At 31.6% G+C, this 23,960-nt stretch overlaps 1 protein-coding gene and 1 long non-coding RNA gene across 7 annotated transcripts in view; both read right to left on the reverse strand.

The window, feature by feature from the left end:
* Nucleotides 1-139: 139 nt before the first annotated feature.
* COX7C (Cytochrome c oxidase subunit 7C) lies at nucleotides 140-806 on the reverse strand. The gene is made up of 3 exons (XM_029321890.2): nucleotides 609-806; nucleotides 336-456; nucleotides 140-252 (listed from the first exon to the last, which is right to left on the reverse strand). The coding sequence occupies exons 1-2, from the start codon at nucleotides 711-713 to the stop codon at nucleotides 343-345; spliced, it is 219 nt and encodes a 72-aa protein (XP_029177723.1). The 5' UTR covers nucleotides 714-806; the 3' UTR covers nucleotides 140-252; nucleotides 336-342.
* A 7,691-nt stretch (nucleotides 807-8,497) lies between these two features.
* LOC114930721 (uncharacterized) overlaps nucleotides 8,498-23,960 on the reverse strand; it is a 230,877-nt gene continuing 215,414 nt past the window's right edge. For all 6 annotated transcript variants that reach the window (XR_014923993.1, XR_014923992.1, XR_003819509.2 and 3 more), the window contains one exon: nucleotides 8,498-8,876. This is a non-coding gene — a long non-coding RNA (uncharacterized LOC114930721). The remainder of the gene's footprint in view (nucleotides 8,877-23,960) is intronic.

Raw genomic sequence — 23,960 nt, forward strand, 5'->3', positions numbered from 1 at the left:
TTTAAATAATATCTTGGCCGTGAAAAGCAGCCTTTATTTAATCATAAATACCTCGTATTTGTAAGATTGTAGAAATTAGATTATCTCCATTAACATTGTTGTAAAAATTCAAAGTTAAGTTTAGATATGACAAATGTCATATGTTAAAGAATGATTTTTATTATAAACACATACATTTCCTATTGCAATAATTTTTGTACAGCCTTACAGCATTGGTATGATACTACACTACTACAATGCATCCAGGTTAATCTAAAAAAAACCAGCATTTTTATTACACTAAAATCTTCATCAAAAATTTGGATGATTGAAAAATGACATTCCTCACAACATACCAGAAATTTACTTCAACAACTGGTGACGGACCACTAAGAAGGGAATGGAGAATCCACTACCGCAGAAGATCATAAACAGGGCCAACAATTTATGCCTGTTTTGCGTGCTGAATGGTAAGTTCTGTGGAAGACAATAGAAATTATAAAATATAGAATATATAATTATAAAATGTAGAAATAAATAAATAAGACATAACAGCTAAAAGATTTTTATGCAATATACAAATACTTCACACGTTCGAGCGTTATGTAATCGGACGAACTGTCACTTACGTATCCTGGCACACCGTCGTAAGGATCGTGACCTCCCCTGCGAACTGCGCTCGTCATAAACCTCCTCACCGCCTGCCGAGCAACCATGCTCGTCGAATTGATCATTTTCGCTGAAATTACACGAAACCGCACGTTTCTGTCAACAGTTCTCGCGCAAGCAAGATGGCAACTCGTCCAGAAGTCGTCTGCTTCGGCTAGGGTAGCCAACTGAGGAAGAAAAATAAAGACCAATACGTAATGCGCGACGCAAATTTTGTCCAATCAAATTAGGGTGCGATTACATGGACGCGCGGAAACGCGGAAGAGAAAGTAACTAAACTTTACTAGAGTCCCGCATTTCCGCGCGTTCCGTTCCGTCTGTTTTGATTGCCTTATATTACATGGAGCACATTTTGAGCGGAAAAGCGGAACGGGGAATTATAAAATATTAATATCAGAGAGAAAGATGAGAGCGGCCAGGCCGGCGTTTTGGCTGTTACCGTTTTTACGGGACTGCTTGAAGCGCCCCTCGCACCCGTTTTTAATATCGGAACTAACTGCACACCCATTTTCTGGCAGGGTCGATAAAGTTTGTATTTGGTGCGAGTCCGTGCTACGCCCATAATTTTCGTGTTAACACAGTATCACGTATTCATTCTGTATATGTGCGATCTTTTCTCTTTATTTATATATATATATATATATATATATATATATATGTATTTATATAATTTGTATAAAAACTAAAATATAATTATTAAAATATATATATATATATGTATATGTGTAATGAAATATATAAATCTTATTTTAATTAAAATAAAAAGAACGATTAATTGTTCGACCACCTGGATTTTGGAATGTAATTTTTAATATATATTATATTATATTTAATATTTATCGCCGCTTCTATTAATATGAAGTGCAATGTCAACGTGCAATAATGTACAATTATTTAAAGTTTCCATGCCTAATGTATCATGCCGGTATAAAAGAACGTCAAGTAGCATGCGTAGCCGAGCAACTAAGATGACGAGCTGAAATCGTGGACATTTCAAGTTCAAACCACTGCCTTTTTCAGATTTTTTTTTTCACTTTTTTCAAATAAGTTATTATGTGTATAAATGTGTAATAATCAATATATCATTATTTGATAATTTTTTTTGTAATGGAACAAAATAAATTATTTTTTAATTCTGCAAGAAATTTAATTATTATGCAAACGCCCACACACATAATTTAGATATTCAATTTTTTTTAGTTCAAATGTTTCTTGCAATCTGTATACGACAATCAGTCCACTCGCTGTGCCACAGATTGCATCGCATAATACGCTCAGAGTTATAATACGATAGAGATCGCTTTTTTTCGCTGTTTTTCCTTGAAATAAATAAATTTTACGTGTTGTGTACGCGTGTTTAGTATATTTGTTTCTTTCATATTAATTTTAACTATAATTAGTTTTTTAATTAAGATTATTTTAGTGTTAGTTGTTTATTTGTTAGTGTCCTGTTTTCTTTAATTTCGCATTTTTTTAATTTTCTTTTTTTTTTGGTGTTGGTGCTAATTATTATTTTTATTTTACAATGTCGAGTAAACACCGGTTTTACGATAAATGTGTGTATTTAAATTGCACAAATATTAGGACAAAAGATGGAAAACGTTTATTTCGATTTCCATTACAAACGGGTGCGAGACATGATTTATGGTTACGCAATAGTGGTGAGTTTATAAAATTGATTTACTTATTTATATCAATATATAATATATATTGATATGATATATGAAACAAATATATATATATATTCTTTGTTTTTTTTAATAAAATATGTCAGATATTATGTATGTTTACGTATGGATTACGTTGAAGTGTTTCTTTGCCGCGTTTTTCTGATCTCGCCGACGGTTCGCGAATCCTGTGCGAATAAAAAACGATGCGCGTGTGTGTGTGCGTGCGATTGTGATGATCAGTTTCAGTTCGTCTTCAACGCTTCAAAAATAATATAAAATCGTTCTAATGTGTTATACAAAAATATGTTTTTATAAACTTACAGCAGTTCGGGACCTCTTCTCTCGTCAAGCGTCAAAAACTAATTATAGTTAAAATTAATATGAAAGAAACAAATATACTAAACACGCGTACACAACACGTAAAATTTATTTATTTCAAGGAAAAACAGCGTAAAGCGATCTCTATCGTATTATAACTCTGAGCGTATTATGCGATGCAATCTGTGGCACAGCGAGTGGACTGATTGTCGTATACAGATTGCAAGAAACATTTGAACTAAAAAAAATTGAATATCTAAATTATGTGTGTGGGCGTTTGCATTAATAATTAAATTCCTTGCAGAATTAAAAAATAATTTATTTTGTTCCTATTACAAAAAAAATTATCAAATAATGATATATTGATTATTACACATTTATACACATAATAACTTATTTGAAAAAAGTGAAAAAAAAATCTGAAAAAGGCAGGGGTTTGAACTTGAAATGTCCACGATTTCAGCTCGTCATCTTAGTTGCTCGGCTACGCATGCTACTTGACGTTCTTTTATACCGGCATGATACATTAGGCATGGAAACTTGAAATAATTGTACATTATTGCACGTTGACATTGCACTTCATATTAATAGAAGCGGCGATAAATATTAAATATAATATAATATATATTAAAAATTACATTCCAAAATCCAGGTGGTCGAACAATTAATCGTTCTTTTTATTTTAATTAAAATAAGATTTATATATTTCATTACACATATACATATATATATATATATTTTAATAATTATATTTTAGTTTTTATACAAATTATATAAATACATATATATATATATATATATATATATATATATATATATATAAATAAAGAGAAAAGATCGCACATATACAGAATGAATACGTGATACTGTGTTAACACGAAAATTATGGGCGTAGCACGGACTCGCACCAAATACAAACTTTATCGACCCTGCCAGAAAATGGGTGTGCAGTTAGTTCCGATATTAAAAACGGGTGCGAGGGGCGCTTCAAGCAGTCCCGTAAAAACGGTAACAGCCAAAACGCCGGCCTGGCCGCTCTCATCTTTCTCTCTGCTATACCGTTCCGCTTTTCCGCTCAAAATGTGCTCCATGTAATATAAGGCAATCAAAACAGACGGAACGGAACGCGCGGAAATGCGGGACTCTAGTAAAGTTTAGTTACTTTCTCTTCCGCGTTTCCGCGTTTCCGCGTTTCCGCGCGTCCATGTAATCGCACCCTTAGGTCTTTCGATGAAGTACGGCGGTGATGCTTGGTTGGCCAACCTGTCAGTTGCCATACGAGATACTTGTTGCGCATGCGTGGGATTATTAGGCGCGTTAATCCGTGTTAATCTAAATAAACCGTTTCGATTAAACGTAATTAAATTATCCACGTGTGCAATAGTGAAACAATTATTTTATATTAATCTGTAATAGTAATGTAAAGTGATAAGGAAGAAAGAAGATATTTTGTGTAAAAATTCAGTGAATTTAAATATCACTTAATTATTTAATATACCTTATTATTAATTAGATATTTTTTGCTACTCGCTTAATATATAGGAAAACATTTTTATATCAGCTTGCATGTATTTTGTGAAAATAATTTATAATAATTATACATAGATAGCTTCCATTTTTATATTTAAATAAAATAAAGTTATACTACTGTCAAAATGTAATTCATTAATCCATTTAAATATTATTGCAATTTAAATTTCCATCAGTTTTACATATAAAATTTTAGATAAATATTGTTGTTACTATATATATATATATATATATATGTGTGTGTGTGTGTGTGTGTGTGTGTGTGTGTGTGTGTGTGTGTGTAAATTTGTATACTAAATATGTTAAAAATGTCGAAAAAATATCAAATTTGATATAAATATACATTTGGAAATTTGCAAAATTACATTAACACTACAGAAAAGAAAATAATAATAACTTATTAAGATTCTTACTTTTTATATGTTAAAAAATATGATAACTAATTAAGATTCTTACTTTTAATATGTTAAAAATATCGAAAAAATCAAATTTTTTATAAATATACATTTGGAAATTTGCAAAATTACATTAACACTAAAGAAAAGAAAATAATAATAACTTATTAAGATTCTTACTTTTTATATGTTAAAAATATGATAACTAATTAAGATTCTTACTTTTGATATGTTAAAAATATGTTAAAAATATCGAAAAAAATCAAATTTTTTATAAATATACGTTTGAAAATTTGCAAAATTACATTAACACTAAAGAAAAGAAAATAATAATAACTAATTAAGATTCTTACTTTTTATTTACTTAAATTTATTATACTTATATTAATATATAGTTATATTATATTTTATAATAAAAAAATCAATAAAGCTCCAAAATTGAAATAAAATAATCGACTATGGGAAGGTAAGTGCAAAGCAATAAAATGAACGCAGCTACTAAATAAGAACAAAATTTATTTATATACAAATATATAAAATGTAATTGTGGGATATTTTACATAATATATATTTAATGACGCGTTTTACATTTTTCTAATATAAGAAATCTAAAACTTAATATATATTATTTTATTATTAATTGTATTATTATTTATAATATATAAGTTCGCAACAAGTAATTTTTTCACGGAATACAGTTTTAATTAACGTATTTATTGTGTATTTTATAACATTATTATTACACATTGTTTTAGTTACCACAATATCTCTATAATTAATTGATAGATATAATATTTTATAAATATTATATACAAATATACAAAATGTAATTGTGGGATATTTTACATAATATATATTTAATGACGCGTTTTACATTTTTCTAATATAAGAAATCTAAAACTTAATATATATTATTTTATTATTAATTGTATTATTATTTATAATATACATGTTCGCAACAAGTAATTTTTTCACGGAATACAATTTCAATTGACGTATTTATTGTGTATTTTATAACATTATTATTACGCATTGTTTTAGTTATCACAATATCTCTATAATTAATTGATAGATATAATATTTTATAAATATTTGATGCTAAATGGTGCAAAAAGGAATTACTTCTTTAATGTGACAATTGAATATATATAATCGTAGATTTTTATACATATAGTCGCATATCATAATCTGATATATTTATTACATATTTTTTTATAAATTTATTACATAACCATCACCGATATATAAAGGATTAAATATGCTTGACACAGAATTTAATGGTTGTATATACAGTATAAATAATTCATTTGAACGTCAATAAAAAGAGCTGTATCGATTAAATCTCTTCGCACCTTTTTAAATATAAAATATACGCCATAATTCGATGTGTCTCGTCATGCTAAAATAATAGGAGCTTCGCGGAAATATATCTAAATAAACAACAGCTAATTATCGCATGATAAAGTTCGATTTAATTAATTAATTCAATTGATCCCGCGGCCGCGCATCGCAATATCCAGAGTAATTTATCGAACAACGATGTGTCATGTTGTCGTGAAAACAAATTCAATGTACGTACATGGTATATATCCTTTTGTGTTCCTCGCTTTTGTGAAATTACAATGACTTTAATTAAGGACCGTTGCAAATTGTCTTTGGTAACCATTGCGAATCGAAACACGATGAGATGAGGCTTAAACGGTGCGTATCACGTTTATATATCGTGGCCAAATGACGTGTGCACGATGCATTTAACGCACTCACACACCTGAAACTTTGCTCACCTTTATTTTTCTCAAAGTAAGAGAGCGCTAGAAGCCAGGTAAAAAAAGCAAATTTCAGGCGTAAGAGTACTGTCAAGAGAAAGGGAAAGAGAGAGAGAGAGAGAGAGAGAGAAAGAAAGAAAAGATGTCCATTCTATGATGATCCGCTATTTTCCTCGCGAGAGGAAGAGGGTTGATAGGTGACGTCACAAACACACCTGAAACTTTGCTCACCCAATGTTAAAAACGGGCCGAGCAAAGAGTCAGGCCCACCTGTAACGTTCAGCAGTTTTCTTCTTTTTCTTCTTTCGTTTTCTTCTTTTAATCTTCTTTCCATCGATGCAGCAACAACATAGTTGAAAAATTTCTGTTAAATTTAACAGATATGTCCCAAACGGTTCAATTTTTGTGTAGAAATGTTAAATGGAGACACGGAATAAGTACTGTGTTAAAATATATTAACAAAAAATAAATGCAAAACTTCAAGCAATTTAAAATAAATTGTGTAAAATTTACATAGTTTTAATGTAAAAATAAACTAACCATATGCTGATTTTAGATTTTATCATCCCCACTTATATTATAAAATAAAAAATCAACATTTTTTCTGTAAATTTTAACAAATAAATCTTGTCACTAATAAAACAGAACATATTATGTAAAATTAAAAATAAATACACATTGTGTTATTTTTACATCTTTTTTCAGTTGTTTTAATAATTTAACATTTAAGTTCAATTAACATAACAGCAATATGTTAAATTAACACATAAATGTGTTAAATATTTAACACAAAAATTTTAACAGAGACAATTTTTAACAAGAAAACAAATTTTCCTACTGTGAACGGATGCAGAATGAGTAGAAAAGAGAGGAGAAAAGCTTTTTGTTTTTTGTCGAAATTAATATCAATTAAATTGGGGAGGGAGAGAGGAGAGAAAGAGTGAGTTTTTATGTTTCTGTTCGTGTTTCTTGCTAAGAGCATTTGACTTAGTTTAATTATATGAACTCTCTATATAAAATCGACGGAATATGTAAACTATTATTTTTTAGAAATGTATATACATATATTAATTTATTTGCTACGATTTTATACAAATATTATTTATCTCGAACGCGCATTAATATTACACTGATTGACATTGATTTTAAGTCCCTCATCGACCTTGTTGAAATTGTAATGTCAAAAATTCTTGCGTCCCATTTTTAAATAATTTTAATTATTTCGATAAAACATCACTTTAGACGATTTTAGCACACTTTTTACATAGTCCGAAAACAATTTTTTTCCTTTTATAATCAATCAACAGCTATAAAATGACTGTGATATGAAACCTGATGACCTGATTCGTATAGTCTTGCATATATATGTGCAGTCATTTTACACGTCTGATGTTGCAATTATTTTACGATTGTTGATTGACTGCTAAGGGGAAAAAATAGTTTACGGACTATTTTAAAAGTACAATAAAGCGATCTGAAATAGTATTTCATCGAAATATCTATGTATCTAAAAATAGCACTCAAAAATTGTTAGCGTGTATATTTTTTTCTCGCTTCTGACGTTACAATCTAACATGGCCGCGACGTGTATCCAGGAGCCTTAACATATTGATGTCAATTATATTAGATCAATTTTAGAATAACTTTGTGTCATTGATTCCGAATATAATACTATGGTTTTCCTAGATTCCCAGCAAACACAGTATATAAATGTTATATACTCAAGCATGTTACATGTAACGTATATGTTAGTTGTAATTTCCCACTCATAGATGTAACATTTTTAATATTACATATATTACATTGTAGTTATATTGTCATTATATCCCAAGATAGCACTGACTTATCAATACATCAATGTGCTATTTGGTATATAATTACAATATAACTACAATGTAATATATGTTATATTAAAATGTTACATCTATGAGTGGGAAATTACAACTAACATGGATGTTACATGTAACGTATACGTTATATTACCTGTTATATTCCGTTTTATTATAGCAATGTAACAATTATATATCGGTGTTTGCTGGGTTGGTTCTATTTTTGAGATAATCGGTGTTTCATGAAAAACAAAAAATGCAGAAAATGAAAAAAATAAAATAATCTACCCTAAATCAAATGGAATTAATGTCTCAAATCATATTACACAAGTATATACATATTTATACAATATATGAAATGCTGTATTCAGTAAAATAAAATACATTGATTCAGATAATCACAATTAATGCATAGAAAAATGCTATTTGGTGATAGAAACAATGTTAAAGAATAAAAAGACAGATTAAACTGTGCTGCATATGTTAGCAGCTACAGGTTGTACAATATTTGGGTTAAAATCGTAATTTGAGTATCCATTGCGTCAAAAACTATAGCCAATTGAGCAAAACTGTCATATTTGCATTCAGCATCCCTAAAATACTTTAAATTTGCTCAAACATCCTTGGTAACTAAATAAAAGTTTTGTTATTATTATTATTAAACATATCCCATATGTTTCCTGGTAGATGAAGAAGAAAAGAAGTATGAGTCGTCTAGATCTGTAACAGAAAAAAGAAACACAAATTTCAAACAAGTGTGATATTAGTGAAAAGATATAGTTTATAAAATAGAAATGATATTTAGGATATTTTTGTAAAAATATATACATACAAATGAAAAAATAACATTAAATACATATGTTATATTCATAACTACAAATTAAAATGTTACGTAATATTATAGCTATTACGCGGTTGTCTTTTTTTAAATTTCTGGTAATTATCTACCACAGGGCAGTCGTTTAAACATTTTTCCGTGTCTCGTAACATAAAATACATGTTAAGCTCAATTAAAATTCGCTTTAACGCGCGAATTATCGCGCTTCTCTCTCTCTCTCTCTCTCTCCGCAAACACAAAACTACAATTCGTAATAAAATGTCCCGTTCCCCCTGCGTTTTCTCCCTCTTTTTTTTCCTAAAAAAATCGTAACGATAAAAAAAATACTGATTTATACGTTAAAACACATATACATGAAACAAAGTCATTATATGTACCTCCCTCGCTTGAAATTGTGCCGCGGCGGTGTTTATTCACTGCAACGCTTAATTCAACGCTCATTTGAACATTTTGTCGGCGTCGCTATATACATATACATATATATATATATATATATATATATATATATAGAGAGAGAGAGAGAGAGAGAGAGAGAGAGAACCCAATTAAAATTCGTGTCACTTCAAGCGTCGCTCTGTAAAACGCGATTTATGCGATCCCTCTTCTCGCCCCCTTTTATCTCGAACTTTTCCGTATGCGCGGCGGTAGGGCGAATTATGACCAGAGAGAAGGAGGAAGTGGGTAGAGAGGGCGGGGGGTTGAGCGCGGACGTTGTTCCTGATGTTCGTGAAAGCGCCCTTTCTTCGTGGCACACGGCGCGCGCGATCGTGCGATGACTCGCACGATAGCGAGAACACTCGAGGAAAAGGGGTACAGGAGACGGAGGAGAACCTGGAGAACAGAAGCGAAGCAGCTAGGTCGTCCGTAAGAAGGAGGATAGAGCAGAGTGCGCTTTCATTTGGCGTGCATGCACGCGCACGTACGTATAGAAGAAAAGAGAGAGAGAGAGAGAGAAGTGATCATCTCACACGGTGCTCTCGTGGAATGCGAGCAGGAGGAGAGATAGGAGAGATTACGTCAGACTCCGGCTCCATTTAAATGCCCGGCATTGCTGAAATTGGTCCGAGGTGACCTCTGACTTTGGGACCCATCTCGTTTTCTTTGTCCGCGAGCCGCTCCTTCTCTCTCTTTCCTTTTATGAGAGAGAGTATATCCGTCGGTACAAAGGGACAGTCACGAACCGCTGACGGGAAGAAAGTCTTGGAAAAAAACTCCAGTTGTGAAGAGACGCCATCCTGTTATCGTCCAGTTAAAATCTGGAGTCTTATACTTCAAGCCGGACTCGCGCAGAGTTCGAGAACTAACGTTTCCACCCTCTCCTCTTCTCCTTACTTCCCTCGTTCTTTGGAAAAAAAATGAAAACATTCTAGTTAATAGGAACTATTTTTGACCGCGAAATATCTTCAAACTTCTGCCCGAAGTAGTTTTGATCTCTTAATGATGTCATTTATTTATTTGATGGTTTATTATCAGAGCTGTCCAAGAATAACAATACGTCATTACTGTGCTCAGCAGATATCTGTATACTTTCTGAAAGCTGTTTAGGATATCTTATACATTAAATAACCAGCATGATATGGAAACAACAGTCTGCATCATTTTTGTGTCAAGGCACCTTTACAAAATAGGAAAGAATAAATATAATGAGAATTTTTGGAATCATGTTTAACTATAAAATAAAAAAATCATCAATTTATTGCAAACTGAAAGCATAAATAATACACCAACATTGATGACGTCCTATAATATTGATTGATGTTTTGGTCATTGGCACATATTTTTCAATCCTTTTATGATGCCCTATAATTTGATACATATTTCATTTCTGGGTTCGAAGGGCTCAGAAACCTCTACAAAATAGGCGAAGTTATTATCTATAATCTTCTTATTTCTCGTAATATCTTCCTCGCCCCATTTCAAAAAAATGAAAATGTTCCAATTAACAGAAACTATTTTTGATCTCAATAGAAATTTTCTTGATTCTACAGTCTTCGTTTCTCGTAATAATTTTTTGAAAAACACAAATATTCTAATTAATAAGAACTATTTTTGTCTCTGTAGAAAGTACTAATATTATGTAAAATAGATTTCAATTAAATCAACTGATTTTTTATATGTTGTAGTTTATGATCTATTGAACAAAAGATACAATAGCCTTAATGCTAAATAATAGATATTACTGAACTATCAGTCAACAACTCGCAAAATCTGAGTTTTTAATTAGTAATATATTATTAGTAACCGTCTATTATTTAGCTTTAAGTTTATTACATTTTTTGTTCCGCAATCATATTCAAACAGCACCAAAATTGGTGCATAAAACATCTTTAAGATGTTTTTAAGATGTGTTTGGGCTGTCATATCATAAGATTCCTTAAAGATGTCTTTAAGATTTTTTAATGATGTCTTATGCATCAATTTTGGACATGATGCTATTTGGGTAAGCTACAATATATGAGAAAACCAGCTGATTTAACCGAAATTCATTTCACATAAGATTAGTGTAGAGTACTTTTCTTGATTCTATAGTCTTCTTTAGTTGCTTCAATCTCTTCTTCAGTTCCTATAGTCTTCTTTAGTTGCTTCAATCTCTTCTTCAGTTTCTCGTAATAATCTTCCTCCATTTATAAAAAAAATGTTCTAATAGGTTAACAGGAACTATTTTAGGCTCCTTGAGAGAAGTTTTCTTGATTCCAATCTTCTGATCTCTTAATGGTTTTTTAATAATAGCGCTGTCGTCGCTTAAATCCGTCACGTGTTGACTCGCACATACGACCGGCAACAATCTACTACTTCTCACGGCAACTTTTGGGAAGGCATTAATCATGCAAGTCGGGAACTACTTGTGTATGATTCGGTTGGGCAAACAACACCGGCTTTTGAGGGCGAATACGTTAATGCTGGACCGTGATGCCGACACGGCAACGGGGCGAAGGATTAATATTCTTTTGTCGTGCTCTCGGAATGGTTTGTTATTCCGGCTGCCTCACAAAATCCTCTTTGCCACAGCTACGAGATATTCGTGTTCCTATACGTGTACCTGTACACGTGCATTTATATACGTAGTTATGGTATAGCCGTAGACCGTCATCTTCCGTTTAGATATGCAACTTGGAATATAGATAAACAGATGAATTTCTCGCGCCAGAAGAAGACGGGATGCTATTTTAATTCTTCTCATTTTTGCGCGCAAAGAGATAAAGTATGGAATCCGATTCTGTGTTTACTCTTAGACAATATGGTGTGCCGCAGATTTTTGTTTCTTTTTTTTTTCGTTTTTGGTAGAAAGTATTTTTGACCGCAAAAGAAATTTTCTTGATATTCTACAGTCTTCTGATTTCTCGTAATAATTCTCATTTTTCGAGAAAAAAATAAAATGTTATAAACAAATAAATTTAATTTAAAAAACCTCTAATCCCTCTGCGGAAATAATTAAATAAATGCAAGAGAAAAATATAGATCCAAAAGTCGCTGAATTGGGAATCGAACCCGAGAAATCTCAAGTAAGAGATTATTTCAATTTTTAAAAATCTTGGTGGTACACCGAGAATAATGCGTGCCTTGCGCACGCTTTAATTGTTTCCAACGAAAATTTAGTTTCGTTGTAAATGTACGTAGAAAACATCCGCGTATGGCTCTTTAAGCCTTCCTTATGATTTAGATTTATAAAATGTTCTAGTTAGAAACTATTTCTTTTTAGATGAATTTTTGAATGAGAATTTTTCTTTCCGAATAATTATTTAATTTGTATTACTGAATTAAATATTAGATTAAACACATTTATTTTTTTTTGACAAAAGAGACATTTTTCAACAATACATATATACATTTTTCATTTCTCGTAATAATCCTCATTTCTCTTTATTTTTCGAAAAAAAGAAGTTTTGATTAATTAAGAACTATTTCTTTAGACAAATTTTTGAATGCATTTTTTTCTGAATGATAATTTAATTTGTATTATTAAATTAAATATCTTGGACATCGCTTTAGCTTTATATTTTGTTAATTAAATCCGTTTATTCTTCGACTAATTGTTCTGACAAAAGAGACACATTTTTCAATAACATATGTCATACATTATTTTCAAGTATAACGCGTATTTTATAAATGTATCAAGCTTCGTTTTCTATAATAATATTTTACGCGAAGATTTTCATTTTCTTTTTCAACGAGCTTTAAGTAAATTTCTCTTTCAGAGTTACAATTTAATTTGCGACTGACGTCGCGATGTAGGATTACTAAATTTCATATCTTTGACATCGTTTATTTAATTATACACATTTATTCTTCGACTAATTTCCGGCAGAAAGGACGCGTTTTTCACTGACACATACATATTTTCAAGTATTTCACGTATTTTTTATGTATCGAACTTTGTTTTCTTTATATAATAAATAATAAAATGAGAAAAGATTTGAAATTATGTTTAAAAAAAAGTGAGAAATAATTCGAGATATTCTGATTATTTAAAAAATTGATAGTATAATTTTTTAAATTTAAAATATTTTAAATAACGTAAAATATAATATTACAATAAAATAATTAAAATATTGAAAAATATTTTCAATTATTTAAAATATTAAATTAAAAACAAATAAATATCGAAATAAAGATTTTTAATAATTTAAAATATTTTGTAAATAATTTCAAATAAATAATAATTAAAAATAAACAAATATTGAAATAAATGTTTTCAATTATTTAAAATGCTTTTAAAATAATTTTAAGAGATATGTATCGAAATAGAATGATTGTCCCTCGATGGTGACTGACTTTGCAATTCTCGATTTTGTTCGGATAGGGTTTGCACATAGGTATAGGTGTGAGATGTACGAGACCAACAAGCGAAACGGTCGAAAAAACGCTTATGAGCGAGTTTGATGGAACATTTATCCTGACTCCCCCCGAACCCCATCGCTATGTTGGGGGTGATCGATCAACCGTCAACTCTCGACGGTAGCAACGATATTTCGCGAAATATTTTCGAGGCACCATTTTCCGGTTCGCTGCGTTACATTTTACACGCGCGTGTACAGTCGAATTTATATCGTACACTATATTCGGCAAAACAATTATTCCCGCGTGAACGAGATTATTTCTCTGTCGATTTAATTTTCGACGGGCTTCATCAATATCTCTAAAGATTGCCTTTTGATTATTTTGGATTCCATGTGATTTATGCATATTTGCATATTATTATTATTATTATTATTGTGATACAAATATTATATTTTTAATTATAAATTGCTCTCCTCTGTCACACAGAAGTGTGATGTGATAGTAAATCTGTAAATGATATTTCAAGAGTATATCTTTCTATTTTAAAATTGGAGATCAATTTTTTTTCAAAAAATATTATTAAAGGGATGCTGATTGAATCTGTTTTATCGACAAATATTATTTTCATTTAACTCTTTATTAGTTGTACAGAATGAAAAATCCTTTACTAGAATTAAAATATTCATAATAACAAATCTTGGCTATTATATGCGTATATAAAAAGAAACCAAGAAAGTTAAATAATTGTAGTTTTCTTATCGTTTAGGTTAGGTTGACCCAATGCAAAAGACCGATAGAAAAACTGTAATTATTTAACTATCTTGTTTTAATATACATGCATATAGTAGTCTAAATTTGTTATATTATAAATACTTTAATTCTAGTAAAGAATTTTTCATTCTGTACAACCAATAAAGACTTAATTAAAATTAATATTTGACGATAAAACAAACTTAGTTAATTAGCCCTTTTTATACAAAAATTAGTTTTATAATCTCTCTCTCAAAAAAAAAAAAAAAAAAAAAAAAAAAAAAAAAAAAAAAAAAAAATTTCAAAAAATATTAAATTTATATAAAAATTATAAAAAGTCTTATAATCTCCAAACAATTGTGTTTCTCAGACATTAAATTCACAAAATTTATTTTGCAAGTATCACATACACAACAGTTTTAGGACATCCCGTATACGAACACTTAATGTGCATCGGAAATAGCTGTCCGCGGGTTACATAACGGTATAATGATGCACATTTCGCTAACAAAACCGGGGGAAGTTAAGCTACTCGCGTCTCTCGTTTATTCATGAAAAAGGAGGAAAGAGAAAAGACTGAAACTGAAACTGACTTGGCGCAAAAAGAGCTGGTGTTTGACGGGAAGTTGACCCAACGTCCGGTTCTAATGTATTTCCGGCCAGTTACAGCTATCAAATCGCACAAGTCTGCGGTTCCGCAACGTTTTATTTCTTTCATATCCCCTTTCTCGCTCCATTATAATCGCCATCCTCACAAGCCGAATTAACAATATAACTACCAAGATATAACTCCCATACAGCACACAAGTTTGCAGCAATATTGCAATGTTATAGCAATATTGCAACAACAACATTGCAATATTGCAATGTTGTTGCAATATTGCTGCAAACTTGTGTGCTGTATGGGTGAAAGCTCTATTATCAACATTAATGTTCCCACTCTTGCAATCGCGCAACATTTTGATGTAGATGAAATTTTCGTAGAATAAATCATATAAAGTATTAGAGAATTATTTTTATATTTAACTGTTTATTAGCTGTACAGAATAAAATAACTGGCAACTTTTTTAAGAAATGTGGAACATCAACAAAAAGTTGCTCAGTAAGGACGCAGCTTAAGGAGATGCTGATTAGGTCTGTTTTATCGACAAATATTATTTTAAATTTAATTGCTTATTGACTTTACAGAATGAAAAATCCTTTACTAGAATTAAAATATTCATAATAACAAATCTAGGCTACTATGTATGTACATAAAAAAACCAAGAAAGTTAAATAATTACAGTTTTCTTCTCGTTTAGGTTAGGTTGATTCAATGTAAAAGGCTGATAGAAAAACTGTAATTATTTAACTTTCTTGTTTCTTTTTATATGTAGAAGCCTAGATTTGTTATTTTAAATACTTTAATTCTAGTAAAGGTTTTTTCATTCTGTATAGTCAATAAATAGTTAAATGAAAATAACATTTGTCGATGAAACAGACGCAGTCAGCATCTCCTTAAGTATTTTATTATTTATGAATACGGGATCTCTTTTATTTTTAATAAAACTTAGTTGTCTGACTCCAATATATTTGAAGAAAAAATATTTAAAATAAAAATTTTAGATTAAAAAAATATATATTAGAAATGTTTTTATTTCGGAAATTTGTGAATCTATGATTTATTTTCAAACAATGTAGGAATATTATACTACTATTAAAAAGAAAGGTTGAAGTTGGTAAAGTAAGTCGATCGTTGTACAACTTATCACAAAAAAGGAAACACTAATCTGACAGAGATTAAATAACTAAGAAAATGTGAAAATAAGTTTACGATGAGATATCTCTGTCTAACAAAACTTCTTTTCCTAAACGCGTTAAAATCAAATGCTATGACCATTTGTGCAATCTCGGAAACTCGCAGAATAAAGAGAAGCAGGATTGCAGCGGTTAAAGTTGACTTCGGTCGCGAAAAAAGGTCCGTTAACGAATCGATTGAAATGGAAATCGATTGAACAAGCACTCGGCCCTTGTTATGCCCAATTTCCTGTCCCTCTGTCTTCTTCCCTTCTTCCCTTCCCGTTTAATGTAATTCTTTCGTAACACAGATAGTTTTGCGAAACAAAAATCGCGCTTTCGAAATCTCATAAATAGACTAGATAGAACGAGAGAGAAAAGGATAGAAGAACAGAGAGGGTGAACGGAGAATGAGAGATAATTGTATTGTAATTGCATCCTTCGAGCTACGTGCGGAGAGAAAGAGAGTAAGAAACCTCCTCATCGAGCCGAGTCACGGTTGACCCGATTTTTTTTCCATTCTTGGCAAAAATACACACCAGACTTCCAAACTGAAACTAATGTTCGCGATGAGTGAACAAGGAGAGAAAGAGGGTAGAAATAAGGCAATGGGAGAGAATAAAACCAGGGGGCATGGATCTAAAATGGTGGTTTGATTTCGATGAGAATTCTTCGAATTCGTCGAAGTTTCTTCGATAATTTTAGAAATTTACTAGTTTACAGCTAAAAATAATTTTAAACCAGATAGTGTTTCTAATAAATTTTTAGGCGCTAAAAACGATTTTTTTAGGAATAAGGTTAACATTATCTGGAAATTCTGATCAGATGTTTTGAATGTATTGTTCATCCTCTATAAAAAGCATTTTTTTTTAATATCTTATTTTTTAACTATGTCATGAAAGATTAAAGCTGAGAACTACTTCTTATATGGAAACATTCTTGAGGAAAAAAAATTATTTTTTTTTTTGAAAATACATTTGTTTCGAAAAATTCAAAGTGGATAATTAACGAAACACAGTATATATAAATCTACATTTAGTGGAATCTATCACGATAAGTTATATTGTGTATCGATAGTCCTAAATTACAATGAGTGTATTATGACTTCATCATCTCATAGGCGGAATATTTTACAAAGGATGAACAATATATTCATGACTTTTTATTAGAATTTCAAAATAATGTTGACTTTTTTCGCAAAAAATTTAAATATCGCAAAGAAAGCCATCTTTTGCATATTAAACCTCAATTATTTCGGAAACCTAACGTGCTGGTGAAATTGGCTTGTGCGGTGTTATTTTCAGCATCCAAAATCTAAGAAACACCTTGTCTGATTTAAAATAATGAAAAAATTTTTATAAACTAGTAGGTATTATATTTACGATTAAAAAATGTAGAGAAGAATCAAGATTGCACTGAAAGAATTTTATTCTCATTTAAAGAATTTCCCACTTATTTTTAGAATATCCTGTTCTAAGATAGGTGCCAAAAAGATCCTTTTACCTTAAGAGGGAAATCCTCTAATCTAAAAGATCAGATATTCTTAATTTATAAAATTTATAAACTAGGATTTATTTTTACATTAACAAAAAAGTATATTATTCTACAGCATATAGATAAAGAAAGACCACAGAGAAAGCATAGACATAGTACGAGATCTGAGTCCTGAACGATGAAATTAGATTATGTTACACGTTACTCATAAAGACTTCTTTTAAGTTGCTCAAGTTTTCTTTTTCGAGCGTTTTATTAACTCCATCCATATTTCTATAAATAAAACCATTCAGTAACAAACACCGCATTGTACTGTAAATTACAATGTTATATAATTATATACGTTGCTGCAATCTGATAATATCAAATAAACAATCCGTATAAATAAAAACATACGACCGTTTGTTATTAAGAAAAAATATATTCTTAATTTTAGAAGATGTCATAGAAACATTTAAAAATATCTGCTAAGAGGGATTTTATGGGTATATGCTTGTTCTTTTCTGCAACATTTTGCGCAATATATAATAACAATAATATTTAATGACTAATTTATTACTAGAAAAAATTATGTAAAAAAGAGAGATAATATTTATATAAAATATGTTATTTATCTATGTATATCAGAGAGGGTAGAGGAATTTTTTAATTACACTTCATTACCCATATTTAACTTATTGAGAATTTCTTTCGAGACAGTCAATATTGTGAAAAAAATGCCTAACAATGGCACAATTATTTTTTCTTTCTGTCGTCGCATCGTATCCCAAAAAATCCCTGTGAAGAAAGAAATTAACGAGAAATCCGTCGTCGTCGACGGTGATGCTTCATACGACGTAACGACGCGCTTTGCACATATGTGCACCGTGAAACGGGCTCTTTGTAATCCGCGACGAGACAAGCGTCGATCGATAAGCGCGTTATATGCATTAGGAGGCCGTGTCGCGGTGAAAAAAAGTGTCTTGTTCGACTGTGAAAACGAAGCAGAAGAAGAAAGAAATCTCTGCGAGTGCATTCTCCATTTTCGCCGCTGGCTAGGACGAAACACGCTATTATGTCACGCTTCACGTCTTGTCACACGATATTACGGGGTGTGAGTCACGAAAAAAAGAGAGAAAAATAATCTATCTCGTCTCTCTCTCTCTCTCTCTCTCTCTCTCTCTCTCTCTCTATACATTTTACTCTTTTATTTTCGATATTTCTTTGAGAAAGAGCTGGAGAAGAGAGAACGCGATTTCGAACTGATCGAATATATACACACACACACACACACATATATATATATATATATATATATATATATGTATATTATATATATATATATATATATATATATATGTATATTATATATATATATATATATATAAATAAAATGTTTACGAAATACTTGGACAAACTTCTAGGGTATATTTCTCATGTCAAAATAAAGAAAGAAGTTTATACAAGATGAAACTAAACAAATATATATGGAGCACATACCATCAAATTCTCTGGCCCATTTGGAGACGATTTTTCCTGAGTGAAAATGTCGAGGTACCAATAATTTTCGTTTTCAATGATGATTGAAAAAGAAGAGCTTCTCACAAACAAAACTTTGTAACGTTAAAATAGTAACAAAACTATAGTTAATTTCAGATAGAATTTAATAGAATTTTAATTTAAGGCTTACAATTAGTTACAAAGATATAAGATACAAAATCGTAAAAATTGGGAACATGCAAGAAATAACCTAATTTGACATTTTTGTGAAGGAAAAATAGTTTCCAAATTGGCCGCAGAATCTGATAGTGTGCTCCACATATGTTTTTTCTACATCCTGTATAAGGAGACCTAAACACAAATAAAAAAACTCATAGAAATAATTTTAAGCACTATTTTTAGTTCAAAAATAAACGTTCGATCCTTCCATTTCAAGTAAAGACGAAAAAAGTTTCAATAAATGTACAACAAAAATAGAAAAAAATAAATAAAAATCAAAATGTATACCAGAAAAATGAATGTCTATGAAGCACTAAATTGATGCATACATTAAAAACAAATAAAATAAAATACTATGAAATACTTTATTAATATCGGCCAAATGTTTTTAGATTATTTTTTAATTCATAAATTTGACAAAGCAATCGAAGTTTGATAAATCGTACCACTATCTTTTCGGTAAATCGTACCAGTAACTTCCTATATCACTAGTACGATATACTAAATTAATTTTTTTACTTAGATATAGTTATTTTTTCTTTATATTTAAATGGACAATCGAAAAAAATATCAAATTTTTGAAAAGAATTTATGATTATAAATATGACATTTTTATAAATATGTTTTGTGTCAGATTTTGTAAAAATAAAACTTTATATTTTTTGTTACAATTTTTTAATTTTACTGTTAGAGGTACGATTTAAAAACTCATAGGTACAATTTATAACAAACCAGTATTATAAATTGTACCGAATACTACTTTAAAAAAATTTTTAGTTTACAATTTGAAATAATGATATATTTGTTTTAATGTTTAGCGTATATCGTTGACAAAGAACTATAGTTTCAAATGAAAAAAATTGTCAATTCCTTGATAGTTTTATTGCAATTTTTTTTATACTTACCTTAGAGGGTACACTTTATTTAAGGTATACTTTCTCCTATATTTTTTCAGTTATCTCCTGTATTCGTGATAAAAAATGATGAATAAACTTTATCGATAAATAAAAAGCGTGGATAAAAGTAAAGAAATACCTATGTAATTAAGTCGATAATAATCTTATTAACACTTATTAATGTATGAATTGAATTTGTCAGAGTTTGCGTGACGTAACACAAGAACTGCGTCTCCATCTCTTGAGTCTGTCTCCTCGACGGACTCGATCGATCGATCGAGTGCGAAGAAAACGCGTCGTTGCGCGGAAGCGGAAACGACGGCATCCGACGACGACGTTAAAGTCCAACGACGCCGTTTCAGCGTCACGAAATAGATCACACCCTGGCTTATCCGGCTTTATAGCCAACGGCGAGTACGGCCGAAAGCTGTGGAAGCTTTCTCGCGCGCACGTACCGCGAGTTATTTCAACATAATCACTTCGTGAATTGCTGGGAGAGAGAGAGAGAGAGAGAGAGAGAGAGAGAGAGAGAGAGAGAGAGAGAGAGAGAGAGAGAGAGAGAGAGGAGAGAGAGAGAGGAGAGAGAGAGAGAGAGAGAGAGAGAGAGAGACGAGAGAGAGAGAGAGAGAGAGAGGAGAGAGATGAGAGAGAGAGAGAGAGAGAGAGAAGAGAGAGGGAAGAGACTAAAAATCCGCTTCGAGAAAATATGATTTGCTTGATTTACGTGCTACCTTCGCAGAAAATGACAGGTGACCTAGCACATATTTTGCGAAACGTATCGCTCGCCTGTCCGTTTCTTCTGAGAATATGTATAAGCGAGTAAGGAGAATACTGTACGTATGTGACCCAGTGATAGAGTGGTTGCCTACTGGAACGGGAAGATTCTAGGATCTTGATATTTTCTCTGCTGGAGAAAGAACTACAGATCTCAAAAGTATGACGAATCAACGTGTCCTCAGGATTCTGAGTGAACCAAGAGAAGGAGAATGTTTTAAAAGAACTAAAGCGTTGTGACATTGGGGGAATATTCGATTAAGAGAGCCACATAAAGTGTAGAAAATATATGATGATATGGGGAACAATAGCCCAATGACAGAATCGTTACCTACTAAAAAGGGGAAGTAGTAGGATCGAATCCTAGTGCAGCCTTCATATTTCGTCCTTTGCTTAGAAGAGGCCTAAATATTTCAGAAGTGGGACGAATCAATGCCTTTAGATTTCTGGATGAATCAAGAAAAGGAAGATGTGATAGTTCTAATAGAACTGATAATGACGCATTGTGACATTCAGAGACGAATGTTCAGTGAGGAGAGCCGAGCTGTAGAGAATACAGTGATATGGGGCAACAAATGGTCTAGTGATAGAGTGGTTGCCTACTAAGAGGGGAAGTAGGATCGAATCCTGATGGGAATCCTTGATATTTTTTTCTGTTCAGAAAAGGCCTATAGATTTCAGAAGTGGGATGAATCAACGTACCCTCAGGGTTCTGGCTGAACCAAGAGAAGAAGGGTGTGATATAGTTCTAATGAAACTGAATTGTGACATTCAGGGATGAATGTTCAATCAGGAAGACCGAGCTGTAGCAAATATGATAATATGGAGCAATAAATGACAGAGTGATTGCTTATTGAGAAGGAGAGAAATGCTAAGAATCCTGATAAAGGCCTGATATTTTTTCCTCTGCTCGGGAAAGGCCTACACTTGTCTTTTCTCGAGAAGTCATCGTTTATCATCATTGACACCGATATATTCTGCGTTGGACATGTGTTAATGAATGAAAAATATACGTGGGTTGCGTTGATCAACGAGGCGGCTTGCATATACATATATTATATTTCAAGGTATATAGATCCTGGATATTCTCTTAAAGGAAAAGTCCTCTGCGTTGTTGACAACTTCGAAGAGATACGCCGGTCTCAGAATTTGAGATGTGTAACACTCTGCATACACGATGCTCACGTACTCGAGGACCACCAGAGAAGTAGATGTAGATCTCACTGTTGTGTACGCTCGATGTAATTGCGTTCCTTTGATGCGAGACGAGGACGTGCGTCGTCGCAGGAAACTCGTCTTGCTGTATCCCAGGCGAAAACGCGCGCAATCGTGGTCGCTTGAAGACGACGCGCGGCGGAATGCGCGTCTTCGTGTAAACAGGACGATGATGCGCCGGCATCAAACAACGCTCGGATATCTCTCTAAACACCCGCCTTGTTACGTCACGAGGGAGTTTCTTGGTTTCTATCGCGCGAGAGAGTAAATTTCGCATACGTAGCGTGGAAGTGAGCAGTCATACTATAAAATTAGACACTGTGCCTCATTGAACCTCGCTCCAGGCGCAAAAGATATCGCCGAGATAGAAAGACGGCATCTCGCTTTTCTTTATTATAAAATGAGTCATTTATTTGGAAAGTGCTGTAAGTCTATTTTTTTGTTTTTCTCGAGATTTTTTTTATAAACAAAAACTTAAAGCCTCTGGCTTCTCGCCGATCATGTTAGAATTGTGACGTCAAAGGCGAGAAAACACACGCTAAAAATTCTTAAATGCCATTTCGAGATAAAAAGATATTTCAAAACAGCACTTCAAATGGCACTTTACACTTCTGAAATACCTCGAAAACTATCTTTTTCTCTTTATTTACCCAATCAACAGCTGTAAAATGACTGTAATATGAGTCCAGTACATCTGGTCTTTCCACATGCGCAGTCATTACGCATGACAAAATCTGATATCACTATCATTTTACGAATGTTGATTGATTATTAAAGGAAAATAATTAATTTTTTAAATCTAAGAATTTTTTCAGCGTGTACTTTCTCGCCTCTGACGTTACAATCCAACATAAGCATGGCGACGATCCAGGAGCCTTAACCTTAATTTATAACCATAGCAATAATATTATCGATTTTCTCGAAAATAGGCTTATACTAACCTTCAAATAAACGATTTAAATAATTATTAAAAAATGTAATAAAAAAAATAACTAGAGAAACAATATGTACATTTTTTGTCGTTTCATGAATCTTGATTAATTATGCAATTCCTCGAAAGAGTGTGTGTGTGTGTGTGTGTGTGTGTGTGTGTGTGTGTGTGTGTGTGTGTGTGTGTGTGTGTGTGTGTGAGAAAGAGAGAGAGAGATAGGGAAAGATAAAATTAATTAATTAATTAATTAATTAATATATAAATTAATGATACATTGATTTAGCGAAATAATTTAAAAAATAAAAATTAAGAAAAAAATGACTAAAAATTAATAATAAAAGCTAATAATTTTGATTAACAAATGAAAGATATAAATGTGACCACCCATTATTTCGTTCTTTTGTTTATAAAATAGCAAGTAATCCCTTTTCAATTATATCACGTGCAATAAATTACGTCATCGATAAACTCTCGCGATATACAGTTGCATCACTCGTCGTCGACTCTGATAAGTCTGGTTCGGTGCGGACGCGCGAAATATTTTTATCGCCTCGAAAGCTATTTCGCGCCGCATCCGGCGGCGCATTTTCCGGTACCACTCTTCTTCCCCAGGCTCGTTAGTTTCTCCTCCCTTCTCCCCCGCCGTGTTGCGC

The sequence above is a fragment of the Nylanderia fulva genome, unplaced genomic scaffold, assembly GCF_048542155.1.
Source record: "Nylanderia fulva isolate GAGA-0341 unplaced genomic scaffold, ASM4854215v1 Scaffold120, whole genome shotgun sequence".
Taxonomy (NCBI): domain Eukaryota; kingdom Metazoa; phylum Arthropoda; class Insecta; order Hymenoptera; family Formicidae; genus Nylanderia; species Nylanderia fulva.

Bases quoted from the DNA above. Each gene is read 5' to 3' on its own strand.
- COX7C (XM_029321890.2), bottom strand. From the start codon at position 713: ATGATCAATTCGACGAGCATGGTTGCTCGGCAGGCGGTGAGGAGGTTT. The intron at 457-608 runs GTAAGTGACAGT...TGTCTTCCACAG, and splicing joins ACGACGGTGTGCCAGGATAC to AACTTACCATTCAGCACGCA.